At 38.7% G+C, this 21889-nt stretch overlaps 1 protein-coding gene across 11 annotated transcripts in view; it reads left to right on the top strand.

Moving 5' to 3' along the window:
• The window catches only part of EML5 (EMAP like 5), a 181420-nt gene that overhangs the window by 151448 nt on the left and 8083 nt on the right, over nucleotides 1-21889 (top strand). For 7 of the 11 annotated variants that reach the window (XM_040477952.1, XM_040477950.1, XM_040477948.1 and 4 more), the window contains 7 exons: nucleotides 725-803; nucleotides 1988-2117; nucleotides 4436-4534; nucleotides 7070-7090; nucleotides 17186-17359; nucleotides 18049-18257; nucleotides 20497-20654. In XM_040477952.1, the coding sequence (XP_040333886.1) occupies nucleotides 725-803; nucleotides 1988-2117; nucleotides 4436-4534; nucleotides 7070-7090; nucleotides 17186-17359; nucleotides 18049-18257; nucleotides 20497-20654 (870 nt within the window). Of the gene's footprint in view, nucleotides 1-724; nucleotides 804-1987; nucleotides 2118-4435; nucleotides 4535-7069; nucleotides 7091-17185; nucleotides 17360-18048; nucleotides 18258-20496; nucleotides 20655-21889 lie in introns of those variants that run through there. The other 4 variants (XM_040477951.1, XM_040477949.1, XM_040477956.1 and 1 more) reach the window with 3 other exon arrangements.

The raw sequence follows: 21889 nt of genomic DNA, 5'->3' as shown, positions 1-21889 counted from the left end.
AGTAGTAGAAACAGAGAGGAAGGGGCTAGATATGAGAGCTCCTCCAAAAGTGAAGTTGATGTTTAGTAAATAGAATGGAGAAGAGAAAGAGTTGAAGGCCATAGTAATAGTAATTATCTTTTACAGAGTGTTGTATGGTTTGTAGTGCTATGTAACTATAAAATGTTTGCTTGACTAACTGATGGTGATGCCATTAACCTTACTGTAGACTTGAGGAGGAAGGAAAGGTAAAGGGCCTGGAGGAGAGTAAGTAATGAGTACAAATTTGAATTCGGACATGATTTATGTTGCCAACAGTATAGAAAGGTCACAGAAATGTTTTCAAAATTCAAGAAGAATGTATCAGATACCTGCCATGTGCACAGTACTGTGATAGAAACTTTAGAGCAGTGACTCAGGCTTTGTTATAATGCATTCCAACAAGAAGTTTTTGAGCCATTAAACTAATATTTGTATATTTATAAATAGTCTGTTCTTGTGTTAATATATTATTTACATTATGAAACATACATCAAAGAAGTTAAAATGAATAAAAGCTCTCATATCTTCTTTCCACCTTCCTGCCTTAGAAAATGTAAAGAGGCCATAGTGTAGTGAGGAACACAGATGGGGTTCATTTTTGTGAAGGCGTGTCAGATATCTCTCTTTGGAGGGCGGGTGAGGGAGGCTCAGTGAAGGTGCACAGTGATGGATGCCTTTCCTCATTCCCACTTTCCCATTTCAGGCCCCCCGTGAGCAGAGCCCCACCAAGGCCAGAAAAACTCCAGACAAACAATGTTGGCAAGAAAAAGAGACCCATAGAGGTAAGGAGAACCCATTCCCCTGTGTTACCTTGTGCTTTAAAGTGTATTCAGAATTCATGCTGTTTCCTTCTTGTAAGACAGCCAAGTGTTGTCATTAGTTTGTAAGACAATAAATATATTGAATAATCTTTTTTTAAGATTTCATTTTTAAGTAATCTCTACACCCAATGTGGGGTTCAGTCCCTCAGATTGAGTCGCATGTTCTACTGACCAAGCCAGCCAGGTGCCTCTGAGTAATCTTTTTTGTTTGGTTGTAAAAACTAATTGTTAACTGTCAAGTCTGAGTTTTGGATTGATATCCTTCATTTCTTTTTATTTTTTATCTGTCTTTTTTTTTAGTCTTCCGTGAATAATATTCTTAATTGAACTGTCTCTCAAAAAACTTCTAAATGTAAATATATGTGAATGACCTATGGCTTATAGAATCACAGGTGCCTTAGCAGTGTCTTAAGCTTAGTGTTTTGAATTTAGAAGTCAAAGTTTGTCCTTCATGTGATACATTCACTGGGTTCATTGAAGGGTTCTTTGAAGGCTCTACTTCCAAACAAAGAAACCTTCCACAATAATTGAGCAAGAAGGAAAGCTCTCCCAGACATTTAATTAATTCCAATATCAGTAGCCACAAGCAAACTGTGCTGAATCAGGTCAAAAATGAGGCGTTAATCTGCGGGACAATGATTGTTGTACTCCTCCCCCTTGGGAAGCCTCACAAAGTCAAAAAAACGGACATTTTCAGTGGCAGAATTATGTGCTAGAACTTTAGCATGAGTTATCATAGATGATGTACTTAGTTTTCTGTGCCAGTGTCTGATGTACTATTTGGCTCCTCAACAGTACGTCACTTGGACATAATGTATCCTGAGTTATATGTGCAGATTACATATTTTTACTAACAACACAAATCGAAATATTCTTTTGGACATAAGTATCTCAGTGTTTAACACATGAACTCCTAACAACTAAAATTTTTCAAATCAGATGACTTTGTGATTCCCTTTTCCTTTTTATATATGTAGAAAAGTATGGAGTGTTTCAGCTGCTCAAAGCAGGTCTAAATTTTGTATTCAAAGATTGTAAAGCATCAAAATGCATCCTCCATTTTGACTGAAGATACCAGTGCTGTATACAAAAATAATGGTGAACATTTAGACATAAGGAATTATATAATGGTTTTATTGTTATAGGACCTTGTGTTGGAGCTTGTTTTTGGCTATCGAGGAAGAGACTGTAGGAATAACGTTCATTATTTAAATGATGGTGATGATATAATTTATCACACTGCATCCATTGGAATTCTGCACAACGTTGCTACCGGTAGGAGACCCCAATTCTCCATCTCCCACTTTTTATTTAGAATTTTGTTACTTATAATCTTAAAATTTTTGTTAAAACTACAAATAAATTACATGAGTCCAGAATGTTCTTCATACTGTTGAATTTTCTAGTAATATTTCAAGTAACCAAATTTACAATCTTAAGAGAGTATGATATAGCAGAAAAAGATTTCATAATGCAAAGTAATCCTAGGTCTCTATTAGAAGTGAAGGCTTACTGTATGTTGAAATCATGTTTTATAATGAAACCATTTCTAACTTTATTTCCCCATAACCTTAACATGAAATGGATGGGTTGGTGGTTGTCTCTGATAGGTAGTGATTATAAGTAGCATGTTGGGTGAGTGGTTGCTGGAGAGTAGGGTGAAGGGGCAGTGTTCTTACTGAGGCCTCAGAAGGCCAAGGAAGATAGTGAGAAAGCTGCTTCCCTCTGTCTCTGCTGTGTTGACACTTTTGTTTGATTCAAGGTGAGAAAATACTTCTTGATGTTAATTTAACTGATTGGATTGCTGCAAAGCAAATAAATTCTCATAGCATCGTCTAATGATGAATGACATCATAATCCTCCTAGTGACATTCATTATTTAATTTTGAATTTTCTTATGTGTAATTATAAACCTCATAAAGTTGGAAAGTTGGAAGTAAAATTAGAGACTTTTTGGCCCAAACATTTCTGGCTTTTTCCTCTGATGGTTCATTCCGAACAGGCAAAGAATGGCTTATGTGAGTCCTAATCCCCCGTGTCTCCTCAGTATTAATCATTAATATGATTGTCCTATTTTGGTTTCCTAAAGAAAAGGATTCACCAAGATCACACAGAAATCAGTGGTGATTTCGATTTAATAATTTTGGCCATTTAAAAAATACTTAGATTGGGGCGCCTGGGTGGCTCAGTCGGTTGAGCGGCCGACTTCGGCTCAGGTCACGATCTCACGGTCCGTGAGTTCGAGCCCCGCGTCGGGCTCTGTGCTGACAGCTCAGAGCCTGGAGCCTGTTTCGGATTCTGTGTCTCCCTCTCTCTGACCCTCCCCCGTTCATGCTCTGTCTCAAAAATAAATAAACGTTAAAAAAATTTTTTTTAATAAAAAAATAATAAAAATAAAAAATACTTAGATAATCCTCTTTAATTGAGGCTTCACCAAAGAAAATAGAGAAGAGTAAGAAAAGATGATCTAGAAAGGAATGTGTAAATACACTTTCATGTTTATCCTTGTAATTTTCTTTAATTTTATGATTTGTCCTTAATCATTTTTCTACTGAAGGGGTATAGAGAGAGAGGGCAGAAGGGAGACTGGGTACCTCTCCACTTCTCATTATTTGTCCTCTCTAGTTTGGGATACATTGCTGTGTTCACAGTCTGGGAAGTTTTGCCCTATTAGCTGATCTTCGAACTTAGCCAATAGCACATATACTTGCTTGTTTGTTGTTCTCACTAAACTGTCAGCCCTGGGAAGTATGAAGCACATTTCACTTTGAAGAGAAGTTTTAAAGTATTAGATCTGGTAACTGTCATTGTTAAATTGTTTTGTGTTGCTTCACTTTTGGATGATGTCGTGTGGGTGGACTAGATCACCGTGTAATCACCCTGGGTCCTCTGTAATCTGGACCCAACCTACGCCCTATCCTCCTGACCTCATTTCCCACCTCGCCACTGGACTTAGGCAAACCCACCTTTAGTACATCTTGCATGGTCACAGGTCTAAGGTCTCTTCGCTGTAAGTCCTAATTGGTAAATCACATACCTTCTTTGATCAGAATTCTTCAGTACCTCCCCACTGACTACATAATAAATACGAAATTTAATAGGTTGGCATTCAAAATCCTCTATCATTCTAGTTCCAGTTTGCCTTTCCAACCATATCTCTCACATTTATCCTTGACCCTACATTTCAGCCAAATGAACCATATATATGCATACTTAGTACTTTCCTGTCTTTGTACCTTTGCCTAAAGTATTTCTCTACCTAGATTGCCCTTCCCCACCCACCTTCACTTTAACAAAATCCGTCGTGTCAGTCCAAGAGTGCCATATGCCCATGATAAGAAGAATCTTTTCTGCTATGAATTCCCAGAGCAGGCCCCTTCACTCTCTTGTGGTGCTTGATGTCTTTAACCTCATGTTAACTTTCAGGACTCTATCCCTTTAAAGATTTGGGGTTTTTTTTCCATCCTCATGATAACATGTGCACATTCAGTTCTCAAAAAATATGTATTAAGTTAAACAGAGCAATTTTTTATTGTTCTAGATAAGTGCTTTTGGCTGTTATGTCTTAAGGTTTTCTCAATTTTTTTTTATAGGGACTCAGAGTTTTTATCAGGAACATAATGATGATATACTGTGCCTCACTGTAAATCAGCATCCCAAATTTATCAACGTAGTGGCAACGGGCCAAGTAGGTATGTTTCTGTATTTTAAAAAGAAACAGTTTAAGTAATTGTATTGTTCAAATTAATTCAGTATCCTAGGGAAAAATATATATATTTGGGTATTGTTGAAAATGCGTTTTTATATAAAACACATACCTAGGGGCGCCTGGGTGGCTCAGTCGTTTGAGCATCTGACTTTGGCTCAGGTCATGATCTCATGGTTTGTGGGTTCGAGCCCCGCGTCAGGCTCTGTGCTAACAGCTCAGAGCCAGGAGCCTGCTTCAGATTCTGTGTCTCCTTCTCTTTCTGCCCCTCCCTCGCTCGTGCTCTTGTCTCTCTCTGTGTCTCAAATGTAAATAAATGTTTAAAAACAAAAAAACACACACCCAGTTTTACCATATGATTTGCTTCCAGGTATCTTTCTCTCGCTTTGGTTATCTTATTGGTTCAGACAGTTTAGAATTAAGAATAAACTCTTTTATGGTGATTGCAGTAGTTGGATTTAGTCCTTTAGCAGATATTCCTAATTGGCAGAAAGGTTTAATTTAGCATATAAAGCAAAAAGAATTTGGAGAGGAAATTGTAAATAAAGGGGGAGCCAAAAAGTAACCAGACTGACGGGCAGAATGTCTGTGGCAACTAGGACTGAGCTAGGAAGGAGAGAAAAGCTCTGTCTGTTGTCTGTTCCATGCTGTTAAATCCTTCTGCCTTTTTCTTTTCTTTGGCATTGATTTAAGTTGCCAGCTGTTTTAAAAACCACTTGTCTTGCTGTCTTCTTTTAACCCTTCAGAAAACTTAAAGGATGAGAGGATAGCGGGTCTAATTAGAACAAATACATCTACCAATTAGTGATCACTGTGAACACCACATCATAGATTTGGTCAGTTGAAGCTTCATAAGCTTGGTGTACTTTGTAAAAATGATCCATGTCATTGGGCTTGTTGGATCTTGGTGGGCCTCCGTTGCTAAGCCAACTCTCCAGGTGTCTTTTTCTCCTTGGATAGAATAATTTATGCTTTTAATATCTTCATATTTCATACAAGTACTAAATGGATCAGTCAGAAACTCGATCTCTGGGTTACAGAGTTCTACAGTTGTACCACAAAGGTGCTTGTGATCTTCCTTTCTGTAAATTTTTCTATTTTTAACAAGAAGTAGACTGATCTTCATGCATTACACACAAAGATTCTAATCTTTGAGTATAAATAGGTCTAGGTCCTTTTTTAAAAATGAGTCTTATTTTTACTCTGAAAAAAATGAGATCACGTTACCATTTTGGTTATAAAAGGGCCTAGTTCAGTGCCTCTTGACATATAGTTATTGTTCAGTTAATTTTTTTGAGTAGATTCATTTATTCAACAAACTTATTGAGCACATGCCATGCACAAAGTATTATTCTAGGTGCTAGGGATATAAACCTACCAAAAAAAGATAATATCTCTATGTTAATGGAATTTATATACGGTGAATAGAATTGTAGAAGATACGGTTCTTCCATTTCCCAACTTTGCTTTTTTTTCTTTCCCCGTCTCTCTCTTTGTTAAGCAACTTTGCTTTTAACATATTAGTGCCGCAGTTTTGTCTTTTAAGAAATGTTGTAGTCACAAATATAATCTTTCATTAAATTTGACCCTCTTCTCCTTTTCCTTTTTTTATTGAGTTATAATTGACATAGAACATCATATAGGCATACAACTTAATAATTCAGTATTTGTGTCTGTTCCTTTTATTTCGAAAAGCGACACTGTAGGGAAATGTAAAATGGCTAATTATCTTCCAAGTCAAAGTCCAGGCACTACAGAGGTGAATTTTAGATCATATATGCAGTCCTGTGCCTTGCCCCACTGTACCCTTGCACAGAATGCATACAGAAATTTTTTTACTGATGACTAATGGCACGTAGGATAGACTTGAGAGACCACCAAAGAGTGAGGGACTTTTTGTTTTCTGAACCCCAGAGTTGAATCAGTAGTAACTTTGACTGCCAAGCTTGTATCATACCTGCAAGGCACAAACAGTCTAAAATGTTTATGGCTCTCTTTGTTAAAAATTGTTTAGGTCAGAGGGGAAATATTTGCTTTTGTGGTATTTTAGCCAGTTACATTCAAACTTTTTTTTTTCTTTCCCTTTGTCTCTTGGCTAGAATCTTGGACTCTCAGAGCCAAGCAGAGGTGCATTAAAACTCCAGTCTGTTACAGGGCATTTTGTAAACCAAAATAAGAGTTGTATTATTTAAAACATGTCATTATATTTAAATTGTTAAAATTTCATGTGACTCATTAAATAAAAAGAAAAAAAAGTTTTTATCCAGTAATTGGAAGGTCATATACATGAAATGTTAATATATGTGTATGATTGAAATGAATGGCTTCACTTACAGTCTACTCAATTTAACATCATAAAACTAATTTTGTATATGACCATTTGTGATTTATATAAAAATTATTTTATAATTAATTTTTAAAGTATTTTAATAAGTATACTTAAGAATGTACTCAATAAAAATATTTTTAAGTATTTATGTTATTTATGGACAGTTGTTTTTCTGCTGTTTTTCCATTGTAGGTGATTTAGCAGACATGTCAGGTAAGGAAAATTCGGCATTTTCTGTTTTAGTTATATTGTTTAGTATTGGTAATCCAAATTTTTATTGAGTAATAAGATACTTGAACATATTTTGAAATTTTTTAATGAAAAATCTATTCTTTTAATGTCATGATACTGAGCTCATTCGGCAGTAACAATGATAATTATTTTTAAAACTAATATATTTTGACCTTTTTAGTGTCCAGCACAATTGTAAGCACTTTCTGTGTATTACCTGTGTAATCACTGCAAGGATCCTCCACGGTAGCTATTAACTTGCCAACATCATGTAGCTGCTGAGCGTGCAGCTGGGGGAAGGGCGCCTGGCCGCTCAGTCAGTTAAGCTTCCGACTTCGGCTCAGGTCATGATCTCCTGGTTTGTGAGTTCAAGCCCCGCATCAGGCTCTGAGCTAATAGCTCAGAGCCTGGAGCCTGCTTTGGATTCTGTGTCTCCCTCTCTCTCTGCCCCTTCCCTGCTTGCACTCTGTCTCTCTCTCAAAAATAAAAATTAAAAAAAAAATTTTTTTTTCTTAAAGTGCAGCTGGGGGTAAAAGTAATCTTAAATGTGAATCAGTAGGTTGTGTTGCCTAGAAGTGAAATTTTTTAATTGCTATTTTTGTATGTCCAATAATTGCACATATTGTATCAACAGATCACTTAAAGATTTAGAAATAGCTTTCTATTACTGATATTGACCATAGCTTTGTGAATCTAAAAAGCTACTGGATAATGTGTGTCCATTGTTTTTACATATTTACTAGGCTTTTAAAATTTCCTTTTCAGTTTACATAGGAAAAATAGCAGTTTGATAGGAAAATATGTCATGATGTGTCTGTTTCCCTCTTCTCCAGGGTAAAGCAGGATTCTGTGATTTGACTGTTAAACTACAAATGTTTCCAACACAACAGGCAATATTTTTGCTCTCTTGGTTACATTCAAGAGCAGGAGTTGGCAAACCAGAGCCCTTGGGCCAAACCTACCTGTTTTTGTATAACCCATGAGCTAAATATAGTTTTTACTAAGTGAAATAGTTAGAAAAAAATCAAAAGAAAATTTCACAGCATATGAATATTATATGAAGTTCAGATTTCAGTATCCAGAGATAGAGTGTTGGACACAGCCAGGCTCATTCGGTTACATATTGTTTGTGGCAGATTTTGTGCTATAGCAGCCTTGAGTAGCTGCAACAGAGACCTCACGTGACCCTCTGGTTGCTTTGCACAGCTGTTTGGCACACTGGAGATGCAGTGATGCTGTCATAACTTGACAGGTTTTGAGCTAACCCACAATTAATTTTGTTATTTAAGCAATGTATATCCATCATGTCGAAACAAGGCAAAAAAAAAAAAAAAAAGGAAAGTGGACTTTGTCACACTTCTAAGGCACAGTGAAATGTGGATTATATTGTTATCAAATTATATGGTAAATTCGACACTATAGCTGTGCTAAAATAATACAATATATTACATTTTCACACTAAACTTGACAAAAGTATTCCCAGTTCATGGGAAACCCAAGAGTCAGAAAAATTAGAAAATGTAAAAGAATATTTGTGTGAGTATCTCATCACAACAGAATTTCTTCACAGAAATAAAAAATAAAATGAGGCTGCAACCAAGTTTTCTGAATGTTTCATTAGTTACTCAAGAAGAATTTACTGTGAGGGGCGCCTGGGTGGCGCAGTCGGTTGAGCGTCCGACTTCAGCCAGGTCACGATCTCACGCTCCGTGAGTTCGAGCCCTGCGTCGGGCTCTGGGCTGATGGCTCAGAGCCTGGAGCCTGTTTCCGATTCTGTGTCTCCCTCTCTCTCTGCCCCTCCCCCGTTCATGCTCTGTCTCTCTCTGTCCCAAAAATAAATAAAAAACGTTGAAAAAAAAAAAAAAGAATTTACTGTGAGTTAATTAAACCATGTTTGATTGCAGCAAACATGTGTCCAGAGAAAATAAACTTGTTTAAACCCATTAGCTTTTTGGCAAAACCTATTGCTAAAAGAGTTGAGGATGTTGGGAACAGCATCAGTAGTCAATTAACAAGACCCTAAAAAAAGCAAATAATTCTGAATGGTTTCCCTTGGCTCTTCATGGATTGACAGTTGTTGCCAGTTGCTTATTTGAGGCAATCACTGCCAACTTTGAAGTGACTGAAGAGTTGGCCTCTAGGACTAGTCTTCATGGAACAACTACAAAAGATAGTATTTTCAGAGAAGTTAAGAAAACATTAATTCAGTACAGTCTGAAGTGGAATCTGCTAAGGTATGTGCCAACTGATGGTGGTAAAAACATATGTGGAGCTGGAGCAGAAAAAGGGTTAATGGGTTAATAAGTATACAAAACTGGTGAAAATTTAAGGTGTTTAAAGCCTATGATTCATTGTGCCTGTTCGTCATCAGGTAGTTTGTGAAAGACATAGCAGTGTATCATGTGTTATTGACAACCTCACTTTGTCTTTGAGAGTCAACAGTTAACTTCATTTGTTCTCATAGAATTAGCCATCATCAGTGCCATGAATTCATGTTAGAAATAGAAGCTGAGTGTCCTAACTCACCCAGTGGTTTAGCAGTAGTAGCTTTATTGCAGTTTTTGGAGCTCAGAGCCAAGGCTGAAATTTCTCTGAATGAGAAAAGTACTGCCGTCAATCTGTATTATGGAACAATGGCCTTGGAAATTAGTTTTTGCTGCAGACTTGATCATGTTTCTTAATGAATTCCACCTGAAATTACAAGGAAACTACAGTTACAGTAACAGCCTAAAATTACAGTTAAGGTGAAATTCTACAGTCAGGTCATTGATGGCGACTAATGTTGAATCACAAGTAACATCAGAGTGCATGATACACTTCTCACGGTGCCAAACATTAAACCAAGTGAGAATCCCACTTGCCGCAAATGTATTTTCTGGTCTCAGACTGCAGTTCCAGCAGCACTTTTCAGATCTTGATGCAAGTGAGAAGGAAATTTCCACATTTCAAAACTCATTTGAACTGAAGTTGAAGAACTCCATGTAGGGTTCAGTTCATGGTGATTACTCTGCAATGGAAAACATGCTAAAAAGGCATATATAAAGATATAAAGGCAGATAACTGAATCCTCTAAATGCCTTCCACGTGATTAATATGCTCAGTTAAGATCTTGTACTTTTGGATCAATATTTGAATTTGTCAGTAACTATCTACATGAGACATTTTCAAAGTTGAAATATGTAAAATTTTTACAGGCAAACATTTGCAATTGATCTTGATGAGAAAGAACTCTCAATTGGAAGCTTACCTTGTTATCTCCAAAGAATTTTACTCTTCTCATAGTGGATCTTTATTATAAAAAGTTCACTCTCCAGGCGCCTGGGTGGCTCAGTCAGTTGAATGTCTGACTCTTGATTTCGGCTCAGGTCATGATCCCAGGGCCATGGGATGGAGCCCTGTGTTGGGCTTTGTGCTGAGCTTAGAGCCTGCTTGGGATTCATTCATTCATTCATTCATTCATTCATTCTCTCCCTCCCTCCCTCTCCCCTGCTCATGCTCTCTCTCTCTAAAATTTAAAAAAAAAAAAATCACTCCGTGATTTTCATCAATAAAAATGTAATGGAAATTTTTCTCTCATTAGATAAGTACCTGCATAATATCTTCAATTTTGTGGCTTATTTTCTGACCCTTTACAGAAAAGTTTGCAGCCTCCAGCTCTAGAGGCAGAGAGGCAATAAATAAGTAAACTTTTTAAAAACTTTTTTAGTTTTTCAAAAAAATTTTAAAACATTTTTATTTATTTATATTTAATCTTTATACCCACTGTGGTTCTCGAACTCACGACCCCAAGGTCAAGAGTGTACGTGCCTCTGACCGAGCCAGTCAGGCACTCCAATAAGTAAACTTCTGAAACTAACATGACCTGAGATGGTGAGATGATAAAAACAATAGGATGATGTCAATAAAACTAGATGTTTGTTTTCTTGAGGTGGTAACATTCAGCTGGGCCAAGAATGAGAACAAAAAAAAATGACAGCTGAGGGATGAACTGGGGGACTCCAGGCTGAGGCTGTTTTGGGGAGTCCCAAGACCCACCCATACATTCAGTGATTCACTAGTAGGCATCCCGGGGCCCAGAGATTGTTAGGGCTATAGTTTCTTACAGTAATCTGCAAGGGAAAAAGACACACTGGGTGAAGTTTAGATGCTACAGGATCATAGGTGCAGTGTTTTGCCCAGGGACACCCACTTAAGCCTTAGAGTTCAGGCCTTTTGGGGTGGAAGGGCTGGTAGCATAGGCACAGATCAGCCACAACTACTGAAATACCAGAAGAAAGCAGGTGTTCAGTACCCCAGGTAGACAAAACAGCCTTATTAACATAGGGACCATTTCAGAAGTCAAGTTCTCATACACTTGCAAGCAGGCCCTTCTAATGATAGCAACTTCAGGCTTGTTTATGTTAACTCTTTACTGTGGAAACCTTAAATCAAGAAACAGGAAGGTGAGTGTGGAGGAGTAAGGCCTCTAAGATGAACTTGGAGAAGGAGAAGGGGGTTAGGAATCAGGTGCATGAGGCTTTGTGCATGGGGCTTTGCAGATCATGGAGAGGAGTTTGGATTCGCGCTAAGTGCAGAATCCATCATGGAGAGTGTTAAGGGAGTGAGTTGATCTCATTTATGCTTTGAGAAAATCACTCTGCACTATTAAGGATGCAGAAGAGAAAGAGAAGTAATCAGAAAGTTGGGAGGCTGTTATAATAGTCCACGCAAAAGACATTTTTAACTGAGGTGGCAGGAATGAAAATGGAGAGAACGCTAGACAAATACAGGATGTATTTTGGAGGGAAAGCCAGTGGTCCATTCTGATGAATTGGATGTGAGGGCATGACAGAAAGTGAGGAATCAAGGCTGTTAATTTTTTGCTGGAGCGGCTGGCTCACTGAGACAGGAGAATACTTCCAGAGAGACAGTTGAACAGGAAGAAATTCAGAGACCTGAGGATTAAAGGGAATGCAAGAAAACTGTTAGGTTTGGGGGTGAGAAAATAAGCTCGTGTCTGGTAGCTTCTATGTTGTTCATTTCATCAGCTGAGGGTGAGGAGGTGGCAAAGAAGGTGGAGGATAAAGTTTTGAAATGGTCAGTTTGGGATGTGGGAGAGTGAATACATAACAGAAAATACATAATTACCCTTTGAATCCATTAGACGTTTTGTGAGTGGACACTAAGGGGACATCTTCTCTGTCTGACAAAGCCTGCCTAAGACAGTGGTAAGAATTTGACATTTTTGATCCTTAAGGCAATTCAAAGGGAGAATTCTCTGTACCCCCAAACCCCCCATTTGTAGTTACTGTTTGTCACAATGGTTAGTTGTCCATTAAGTGACTTTAAGGATCCTCCATGTTGTCCTGTATGACAGAAAATCAGGAAATATATTCATCCTAAGGTTGGTTGCATTCATGGTCACAAAAGGGCTGCCAGTAACATTTAGAACTACATGCTTCTTTGCTTTCATCTAGTTGGGAAGCAGATAAAATCCCTTTTTCAGAACCATGAGCTTAAAAGTCCTTCAGTTTAGCCTGATTGAGTCATTTTAAGACACAAACCAAACCCCAGACTAAGAAGACCTGGGGAGTACCATGTGCTGATTGGCTCAAATCTGGGTTACTGAACTAAATCACTGCTGCTGGAGGCAGAGAGTGGGGAGTGTGAGTGTGGGTGGCTGGGGGTTCGGGGAAGTCATCAATCACAGCAGGCTTAGACTGGTGAACTGAGCAAGCAGGGTCTCTCCCTGAATCACTTGCTCTACATAAGGGAGGAGGGGATTCCTGAATAAAAGCATAACTTTATTAAGGAAGGAGGTAATGGATAGTGGGTATGCTGCAAGGAGTTGTCCCCTGCGGAAATTAAAGAGTGAGATACAGTTGTTATACTTAATGGCCCATATTAAAATTTTGTTAAAAATACAGTTTTTATAATACTACACCAAAGGCCAAGTAGAGGATGGAGAAAGAATATCCTTTAAAACTTTGGTTCTTATAAGATCCAACTAGTAATTGAAAGAGACCCTTGTGGCATCTCTATACTGGAGAGTAAGAGTCAGAAATGCTTATAAAGTCAGTGGGATTGGGGCGTCTGGGTGGCTCAGTCGGTTGAGTGTCTGACTTCGGCTCAGGTCATGATCTTGTGGTTCACAAGTTTGAGCCCCACTTTAGGCTGTCTACTGTCAACATGGAGCCCACTTCAGATCCTCTATCCCCCTCTGCCTTTTCCCAGCTTGTGCCCTCTCTCTCGCTCTTTCTCTCTTAAAAATGAATGAACATTAAAAAACAATAAAGTCAGTGGGATTGATTTTCCAGAGATAGCTTGATATGATGGAAGGAGCACGCCCAGAACCTGGATTCCGAGGACAGCACGCTGAAGTGCGTGTGACTTAGGGCCTGGCTGACTTCATAGGAAAACACACCTGCCTAGTAGTGGAGCTTTGATGTGTCTCCTGTTACAGACCTAGCCTGTGACAGGCACCCGTTAGCTGGTGGCTTGTAGGAAGGGAAAGAGTGAGAAGAGTGTCTGTGTTACTCCAGCATCGTGAATGACCCTTTTTGAATCATAGAAAATAAAATGTAATGAACATAATTTAATGTTTCTTTAGTAAGTTAGAAAAGCCTTGAAAATTTGTAGTGATTGGGGCGCCTAGGTAGCTCAGTCAGTTAAGCATCTGACTCCTGATTTTGGCTCAGGTCATGATCTCACGTTTCATGAGTTCGAGCCCAACATCGGCCTCTCTGCTGACAGTTTGGAGCCTGCTTGGGGCTTCTCTCTCTCTCTCTCTCTCTCTCTCTCTCTCAACCTCTCTCTCTGTCTCTCTCTCAAAATAAACTTTTTTTTTTTAATTTTTTTTTAACGTTTATTTATTTTAGAGACAGAGCATGAACGGGGGAGGGCCAGAGAGAGGGAGACACAGAATCCGAAACAGGCTCCAGGCTCTGAGCTGTCAGCACAGAGCCTGACGTGGGGCTCGAACTCACAGACTGCGAGATCATGACCTGAGCTGAAGTCGGCCGCTCAACCGATTGAGCCACCCAGGCGCCCCTCAAAATAAACTTTAAAAAAATTTTGCAGTGATTTAAATCTTAAATACTGTCACTGAAGGAAGTTTAGAACAGTCTAAATATGTAGCAGTCCCATGTCATGGTCATACCTGAATGTTGTAAAACACAAATTTCAGGTATACTGTCCTTACCATCTCATTTAACTTTTTATGAAAGCCTGAAAAGCTCAGTAATTCAACTTTCTTAAGATTACTTGCTATTTAATTTTTAGATAAATAAATGTATTTGTAGTTTTGACATATTAAATTTGGAGGCAAAACTGAATGATGTTTCTTAAAAATCCATTATCTGCCTCATCACATTTAGGCAAATAAAGTCTGTGGATTGCCCCCAGGTGCTTTTTGTAAACATATACAAATGTTTGAGGGCACCTGTGTGGCTCAGTCAGTTAAGCATCCAATTCTTGGTTTTGACTCAGGTCATGGTCTCATGGTCCCTGGGTTCGAGCCCCGCGTCGGGCTCCACGCTGACAGCATGGAGCCTATTTGGGATCCTTTCTCTCCCCCTGTCTCTTCCCTTCCCCCACACTTGTGCTCTCTCTCTCACCCTCCCTCCTTCAAAAGTAAATACACTTAAATAAATAAGTTTTTATATTATAGATGACCTATATAATATTTATTACTGGCAAAAAATTATAGACTGATCCAGTATATATTTACACTTTAAATCTAAGCCACCTAACGTTATTCGTTGACATTAAGTTTACCAGTCCCTCATATCCTTTGACTTTTATTGAATAAAGAACATACTAACTTTTGGTCCAGTACTTTAATTATTGTGCTCAATTTTTCACACATAAATCCCATATGTTAATACATGGTAAACTGTTCCCATACAGTTTTGATTTTTTACAGTTACATCTTTGAACAGGTTTTACTTAATGACCTCCAGTCCCTGGTTTACTATATTGTAATTACTTAGAAGGACTGACAGATTAATCATTGTATACTATAAATTGTAGATTGTATACAACATCGTTTAAATTTATCAGAATGTTTTCTTTAGAGACCAAAATGTCTTTCTTCATCAAAAGATACCAAGACAGCTTATCTTATTAAACTGTCTCTGGGCACCTTGGTGGCTCAGTCAGTTAAGGGTCTGACTCTTGATTTTGGCTCAGGTCATGATCTCATGGTTATGAGATTGAGCCCTGCGCCAGGCTCTTGCTGAGTGTGGAGCCTGCTTGAGATTCTCTTCTTCGCCCCTTTCTATCCCTCCACTGTGTGCTCTTTCTCAAAAATAAATAAATAAAAATGTCTCTATGTTTGCATTATTTGTAGCGGATTTATAGTTTGAAACAAACCCACTCTCGTGTTTCAATTATTTTACCAGAAGTACTTACGTTCTAAGACTGAATTAGCTGCTGAAAATGAATACATTTTTATGGGCTGCAGTTCATGAAGAAAGGACAATACAAATCCCTGATTTTTAAGTTAGAAAATACAGAGAACTGGGAAAATTTTTTAAGCAGCAGAAATGGGCTACACAAGATGAATAACAACAAATACAATTTTTTTATAAAGATGAGCAATTTGGGGACACCTAGTTGGCTCAGAAGAGTATGCGACTCTTGATCTTAGAGTCATGAGTTTAAGCCCCACGTTGGGTGTAGACCCTACTAAATTTTTTTTTTACTTTTTTAAAAAAAATCTAAATAAATAAAACAGATTAGCAGTTTGGGGGCACATGGTGGCTCAGTTTTGTAAACAACCATCTAGCTTCAATTGGATCATGATCTTACAGTTCTTGGGTTCAAGCCCCACATTGGGCTCTCTGCTGTCAGTGCAGAGCCTGCTTTAGATCCCCTGTCTCCCTCTCTCTGTGCCCCTCCTTCATGTGTGCACTCTTTCTCTCAAAAATAAATAAACCTTTAAAAAAAAAAACAGTTTTATTTCTTCCCTGAAATCTTGTTTAAAAAACAAAAATTGGCACCTGGGTGGCTCAGTCGGTTAAGCGTCCAACTTTAGCTCAGGTCATGATTTCACAATTTGTGAGTCCAAGCCCCACGTCGGGCTCTGTGCTGTCGGGGCAGAGCCTGGAGCCTGCTTTGGATCCTCTCTACCTCTCTCTCTCTGCCCCTCCTCCACTTGTGCTCTCTTTCTGTCTCTCAAAAATAAATTTTAAAAATTAAAAAATAAAAAACACTGTTTTATAAAGTGATGTGAACTTGGCTTTTTACCAGATATCTGTCTATATGGCTGAAGATTTCTTTTGAGATCTGTTCACATGGTGTCCTTCCTACCTGTTGCCTTTCTCAGTTTGTGTTTGCTTTTCATCTCCCCTTCAGATGAGATACTGAGTAACAGTAACTAATGTTCAGAACTAATGTTCAGGTAGCAGATAACTGAATATACTCTGATATTTAATTATTGTGTAATATTTGTGCATTTCTCCACATAATTATATAAAGATTTAACATGTATCTAAAACGTGTGTTTCTGAATAATTTAAAGTTTGTGATTGCCTAATTTTCTTGTATAAATGTTATTTTCTCAAAAATGCAGTGTGAACTGTAGCCTGAAGAAGTATTCTGTATTTTTGCCTTTCCTTCCTCTTTCCTTTTCTTTCTTTCATTATTTTTTTAAATCGAGGTACAGTTGACACACAATGTTACATGAGTTCCAGGCGTACAACATCGTGATTGGACAAGTTTACATGTTCCGCTGTGCTCACCGTGGGTGTCGCTACCATTCATCCCCATGCGATGTCATTCCAGTCCCATTGACTGTATTCCCTATGCTGTGCCTTTTATCCCATGACTTATTCATAACTGGAAATCTGTATCTCCCGCTCCCTTTCACCCATTTTGTCCATCCCCCTCCGCCCTCCCTTCTGGCAACCATCAGTTCTCTGTATTTGTGAATCTGTTTCTTTTTTCATTTAGTGTTGGTTTTGAGCTATTTTTTCTTAAGTACACACTCATTCTTTGGTACATACTTTTCCGTGTTTCAGAAAGTATGCGTCAGCTGTAGAAATGGAAACATCTGTAACAGGTATATTACAACTTTTGGATTTTATCATTATTTAGCTACGGCTCCTTCTATCCACATCTGGGATGCAATGAACAAGCAGACTTTATCTATACTGAGATGCTACCATTCGAAGGGAGTGTGTTCAGTCAGCTTCAGTGCTACCGGCAAACTCTTGCTGTCTGTGGGGCTGGACCCAGAACATACGATTACCATTTGGAGATGGCAGGAAGGTAGGGTTCTTTTTTCTTGGTGATTTTTAAAACTAAGAATACCAGGGTGATATGAGCTCTGTTTCATATTTGCTTTAACTTAGTGATTGAAATCGTTCTTCATTTCAGCCCTGCAACACACACAGTACACAGCTGGTATCACTCACTGTATGTTGCACTTTAAAAACTCAGTGAAAGAAGCTCACGAAATAGAAACATATGCAAGTTACTAATACTGTACGTAATTCACTGCTCTTTCAGTAAGAAACCATATGTAAGTCTCCTTGTTAATTCTTATTTGCTTGGTCATGGAGGGTGTTAAGAACAGAAATGAAATACCAAGTGATAATGAAAGATGAACAGGATCATATTGCTTACCATACTTTAGATAAAACTTTCCAGTTACGTGGCTGCTCCAAAAAGTGAAGTTCACAGAGCTACATAGGAGAAAGTAAGGTGTGATTTCTAAAATCTAGAATGGCCCTTCAATGAGAATAAAGCTCCCATTAATACACATGTCACTTGAGAAAGTATGTAAAAAGGACCTTCTCCGCCAGTAATCGTCTGTCATCTGGCGGCTAGGTAGTGATGCAGAGGACACGCGCGAGTATTTGTTTTTTGAACGATATATTTTGAGTAGCTGTTCGATCTGGCAAAAGCTATCTTAGTTCCTCTGCTAACTTAGGTAATTTGTTGTCTCTTCTTATCAGGTGCCAAAATTGCCAGCAGAGCCGGTCACAACCGACGCATTTTTGTGGCAGAATTCCGACCAGATTCCGATTCCCAGTTTGTCTCTGTGGGAGTCAAACACGTGAAGTTCTGGACACTGGCAGGAAGGGCTCTTCTTAGCAAAAAAGGGCTCGTGAGCACCCTGGAGGATGCCCGGATGCAGACCATGCTTGCTGTGGCGTTTGGTGCAGTATGTCTCTTAAACCGCGTGTGCTTGTGGAACTCAGTCACGGCAGTTGGACCGCTTTGAATTTTCTTGCTTCAGCTAGATAAGCCACATTCGTGTTGTCATATGGCACCGTGACCCACTGACCATTCCATATGTCCCAGTCCTGCGTATATTCCACCTTTCAAAATCTGGTACTTTCAGAAATCAGGGAGTAGGAAAGAAAATTAATGAGGGAGAAGGATGATAATGAAACATTTCAGTCCTTGGGCCACTGCCAGCCATTCTCAAAAGCCTTCGTTAATTTTGTGATTGTCACCCTAAGTCCCCTAAAATGTCTATCCTTCTAGTAGTTCCTCATAATCCTAAAAATTTGTCAGAATGAAGAAAGATGAATCAAGAAATGTAATTTTTCTAGTGTTTAAGGTGGTACCTGAGTTTAGGATTTCTTTTGCTCTCTATCAACTTAACTCACTGCTTATCACATAGTTGGAAGTGCTCTGGGCCAGTGCAGCTCTTTCAGAGTAGGAAGGAGAGTGAGATTCCCAGTCTTCCCAGAGGGTGTTCCAGAGCCGTCCCCGCCCCCACATCCCATTGGGCTTGTGGTTTACAGTCCACATCTCTAATACCCTGAGCCCTGGCCACACTTTTTAAATCCTTTGGTACATCAAAAACCTTGGTGGATTTTCTGTACTAAAGTGTTTGTGGCGCTGGGAATGTAACGCACGAAGAAAATTGTACTTTTAGAACCTTTAAGCACATGATTTCAACAAAAAGATCATTGAAAATGTTGGTCATACCATGTCAAACTTCCGTTAAACATTTTGGGGATTCATAATATAAGATGGGTAGGGTAGTTCCTTTCCAGAAGAAAAACCCACACCTTCAAATGCTTCTGGCATTTAATTTGCCTGTGTTGACTTAACTTGTTTCATGTATAAAATTCCTTATGTACCCAGTTGCCTATTCCCAATAGAAAATAAACTTGAAGACTAAAATATTAGTCCTGATTGACTTCCGGTTAAAGCAGCAGTGAAATCAGAATGTTTTGTTACATAGCAAGATGGACTGATGTTCAGTTTAGGCCTGTTTGAACACCCTTCATGCCTAGGGTTACAAAAAAAAAAAAAAAAAAAAAGCAAGGGAAGTAAAATCTTGGTTTCTACGCCTAGAGCATTTACATTCTGATTGAAGATAAGGCATGAATTAATGATGCTCCTAGATGACAAGTATAATTATTGTTATCCAAATAGGTAACAGAGAATATGCATGACTGCATAATCAAAGTAACATTAAATTGTTGTAGGCAGGGGCGCCTAGAGCATGCGACTCTCGATCCCTAGGTTGTGAGATTACTTTAAAAAAATTGTAGGGAAATTAAACATAGAAACTATGTTCTTGTCAGAAAGATTAAAGAAAATGTTTTGTTGTAACTCAAAATCTTACTTTCCTTTTAGTTCTTTCCATATCGTTTTTGTTGAAAGATCTTGGACCAGTTGCTCTGAAAGTGAAACTAAAATGGATGAAAATAGCACATGATGCAGAATTTAATTTCTCCAGTTTCCGCATAAATGAACTCTATCAGGATTGCATTCTCAAAGTGATCTAAAGCACTATTACTTTGGGCACCTTATCAAATTTATCTTATGTTGTATTGCAGAAATGCACTGATTTTTGCCGTTTTGATTTTGAGAAATCATGGCAAATGTTAATTTCATATATAACCTCATGAATTAGCGAAATTTAAACTCATACAACATTGCTCTAAGTTGTGTACGTAGTTTTACTTTCTGTGGCAAAATACTTTATCAAAACTAGTGAAATGTTATTTTCACTTCCTGTTCCTACTCTTTTTTTTCACTCTCAGTTACTGATGACCTCAAGTTATTTCTCAGGCAGCTGGAGGGAAGCAGCCTAAAGGGACGATGTAAACCAGAATTCTAAAATTTTGCATTGGAGGGAAACTTGGTGCCTGAACTCCCTCGTTTTACACATGAAAAAGCTGATAATCCTAGAGATTAAAAAACCTCACTGAAGGTTATTCCAGCAAATAAGCAACAGAATAGACTAAAAGGCCCTGACAAAACTAAACCTCAAGTTCAGACATGAACCCGTTTGCCGGGTCCATGGTTTCTCCCACTGTATCATGTTCTTTGTATCTGAGAATGTGCGGTAGGCCACACTTATGGTAGAGAATTGCGTCTGTTTCAACTCTATTTGAACTTTTGATGAGTTTGTCTCCCCCTTCCCCGCTCCTTTTCAGAATAACTTGACGTTTACAGGTACCATCAGTGGAGATGTCTGTGTGTGGAAAGATCACATATTGTGTAGGACCGTGGCCAGAGCTCACAACGGGCCTGTGTTTGCCATGTTCACCACACTGCGAGACGGACTTATTGTGACCGGAGGCAAGGAAAGGCCGTGAGTCCTGTTCCCACAACCTAACCACACGTTCATGCACTGGGGGCTGCCTGCAGTTTGCAGTGAATTATTCTAGTTATTTCTAGACTACACGGATCATCCTCTCTGACCTTCTTCCTCATGTGCTTCACCTTTATTGCCTTTTATGTGCCTTCCTGTTGACTATTAATTTCTTAAGTCACTTCTGATTTATTTCACAGTGTAAAGACACCTTAACCCCAACAGTTGGGGCGATAGCTTATTTCTCTGAGGTATGGTTTAGGTGGTTATCGTGTAGGCAGAGAACTGATTTCCCTCATGTCTGTATGCCTGGATAAGTATTTGCTGGGGAAGAAGTGACCCATGGGAGAATCTTTGCCCTCAAACCCAGGACGTATCTTGACTGCCTGCTCTCTCCTTTTTTGGCCCAAACAGACACTGAGGGGCAAGGTGCATACAGCTGGCGGCCTCAGAAAGGTGTGAGGACACTAGAAACAAACTGCCTTGTTTGCTTTTGCTTGAGGCAATCTCGTTACATAAAATACTTGTTACATACAATTGTGTAAAACAGCCTTCAAAATTTAAGTCTAACGAAAGACGTTTTTCTGAGTGATTTGAAAACCTCCCAGAAGAAGCCAGATACTAATGGATTTTCTGCCAACATACTCCTATGCTTGTTAAAATGTAGTGTTTGCGGGGCCAGGAAGCACGCACATGTCCATCCAGGATGAGGGAACCCACCTAATCAAACACCAGTGCAGCGGCTTTTGTGTTTCACAAAAATGAACCCTGTATTGTGGTCCTGGGCGTGCTTTTCTCCTAAGACAAGCAGTTCATCTAACAGAAAATAAAGGAATACATTTTTCAGTTCTCCCAAGAGAAAAACCATAAATGGGCTATGTTTTCTCTTTTCTGTCTTACCCTGACGCTGCTGTTTCCCACACACCTTCTGTTCAGCACACCTCTGCCCATTAGTAGCCTGCTGGATGGTTTCAGTGGGTATTTTCACAATGATATGAAGGAAAGCGCACCCCTTTTGGCCATTAAAGATCTCTTCTCTAGCATAGCACCTGTAATCCTGTTATCTAGCCTTACGTTTCCATTGTCATTTTAACATTAAACATCATTCTGCACATTTCCTTAATCAAGAGGATACATTATATGGGGGCGGGGGGATGTGGAGAACTAAGGAAGATTACACTCATGTCAGAAAAATGAATTTTCATCAGGTAAAATTTGCTTCAACTGAATGGCTG

Source organism: Herpailurus yagouaroundi, unplaced genomic scaffold (assembly GCF_014898765.1).
Source record: "Herpailurus yagouaroundi ecotype Mexico unplaced genomic scaffold, PumYag 141, whole genome shotgun sequence".
NCBI lineage: Eukaryota > Metazoa > Chordata > Mammalia > Carnivora > Felidae > Herpailurus > Herpailurus yagouaroundi.
The sequence above is the reverse complement of the archived record's forward strand: the minus strand, read 5'-3'. Positions and strand labels throughout refer to the sequence as shown.